The sequence below is a fragment of the Numenius arquata genome, chromosome 29 (genome assembly GCF_964106895.1).
Source record: "Numenius arquata chromosome 29, bNumArq3.hap1.1, whole genome shotgun sequence".
Taxonomy (NCBI): Eukaryota; Metazoa; Chordata; class Aves; order Charadriiformes; family Scolopacidae; genus Numenius; species Numenius arquata.
Genome location: NC_133604.1, coordinates 50,923 through 52,728, shown reverse-complemented (window position 1 = coordinate 52,728; position 1,806 = coordinate 50,923). Strand labels below are relative to the sequence as shown.

The following is a 1,806-nucleotide window of genomic DNA, read 5'->3' as shown; positions in this document are numbered from 1 at the left end:
CCGTGTGCGTGATCTCCCCGTGCTCACGCTCGGCCCCGTGTGCGTGTTTGCACGGCCCGGCTGGTCCGTGATGGCACAAATGGGCACGAGTGGTGGCACGGGACCCCTGGGTCTGTAGTGCAGCTGCGTCCCCCTGCACCCCGCCCTCACCTCTGCGATGCGCCCCCCGTAATGTGCCCCCCCTGCACCCCTGCGAGGCAGCCCCTGGTGCAGCCCCCTCCCCAGGACGCTGACAGCCCACGTTGCGGAGGGGCGGGTGATTTACTGCCCCGTCCCCCCGCGCCGCCCCCGGGAAGGGGCGCGAGTCCTCCGGCTGCGGACATGGGTGGGGGTCCCGCCGCCCCCGTCCCCCCCCCCGCCCCCTCCCGTGTCGCTGCTTTCCCTTCCCAGCGCTTGGCCCGGCCCCGGGCTCGTCCCGGGCCGCCCCGCGGAGGGGTCGCTGGCTCGGGGCGGCCCCGGGCCCCGCCGCTGACCGCCGCCCCCAGGCCCCCCCCCCCGAGGATGAGGAGCCGCCCGGCGCTGGCGGCGCTGATCGTCCTGGCGCTGCCGCTCGCCCTCGCCCGCCGCCCCCCCGCCGCCGCCCCGCCGGGCCCCGCGCCCCCCGCACAGGTAGGGCCGTCGGGGGGGGAGCGGCGGGCGGACGCGGGACCTCCCGGGACCCCCCCCCCGTCCGTTCACCCGCTTTATTCCCGCAGGAGATGCGCGTCCCGGAGCCGCTGCCCTGGAGAGCCCGCGGCAGCCCCGGGGCCGCCTTCGCCGCCGTCCTGCAGCTGCTGCGGGAGGAGGGCGCCGGTGAGGGCCGGGGGGGCCGGGGGAGGGTGCGGGGGGGTCGGCCCGTCCGGTCCCCGCCGGCGCCGCTCACCCGCTTCGGTCTCTTCCAGGTCCCCCCGCGCCCGCGGCTCCGCAGAAGCGTAAGTCCCGCCCGGTGCCGGTCCCGGTCCCGGTGCCGGCTCCGGTGCCGGGCCCCGCGGCGCTGACGGCGGGTCTCTTCGCAGGGGACATGCACGACTTCTTCGTGGGGCTCATGGGGAAGCGGGCGGCGGAGCCCGGACGGACGGCGGGGCGTGGGAGCGGCGGCCCGCCCCCCCGGTGCTCCCCGGGACCCCCCCCGGCCGGCGGGGCCCCGCTGCGGGCGGCGTGAGCCGCGGGACGGGCTGGATGGGGCGCGCCCGGGACGCCCCCCACCCACGGGGGACCGTGCGCTGTGCCCCGGGGCCAGGAACCGGCAGCGGGGGCTCCGCTGCGACGGCGGTACCGGCTGCGGGGGGCGGGGGGGGGGGGGGGGGCCGCTGTCCCGGGAGCCGTCGTGGGACCCGCCGGTGGCGGAGCCGCGGTCGCAGCTTCACCGCCCCCCGCACACGTCCTACACCCACGCGTGTACATACACCTGTACCTGTACCTGTGCACCCGGATACACCCCCCCGCGCGGGACACGCACCCCGACCGCCTCTGTCTCTTGCCTGCGCCGCGCTGGGACCGCCCGGGACGCGCCCACGGGGAACGAACCCACGGGGACGGGGCGGGGGTTTGGGGGGGCGGGGGGGGGGGAAGGCGGCGGGACCGGGGCGGGAGGTCCCGGGTGGCTGGTGGGGTACAGCGACCTGCGCCCCGCACCCCCCCCCCCGGCGCCCGTGTCCGTCCTCCGGTCCGCGGGGGGGCGCTGCGGCGGGCGGCGGGCGGAAGGCGGCTGCGGGGCGGCCGGGGCGGAGGGAGGGCGGGTCGGCGCCTTTGTGTGAGCCCAGCCGGGATGGTGCGGGGCGCAGGGCGGGTAAGGAGCCACCCGGACCGCGGCCACCCCGACCCCCC

General features: G+C 80.0%; 1 protein-coding gene across 1 annotated transcript; it reads left to right on the top strand.

Annotated features, from left to right (window-relative positions):
- Window positions 1-501: 501 nt before the first annotated feature.
- Window positions 502-1,141, top strand: TAC3 (tachykinin precursor 3). Its single transcript, XM_074164825.1, has 4 exons — window positions 502-609; window positions 696-792; window positions 882-911; window positions 996-1,141. The coding sequence occupies exons 1-4, from the start codon at window positions 502-504 to the stop codon at window positions 1,139-1,141; spliced, it is 381 nt and encodes a 126-aa protein (XP_074020926.1).
- Window positions 1,142-1,806: the final 665 nt, after the last annotated feature.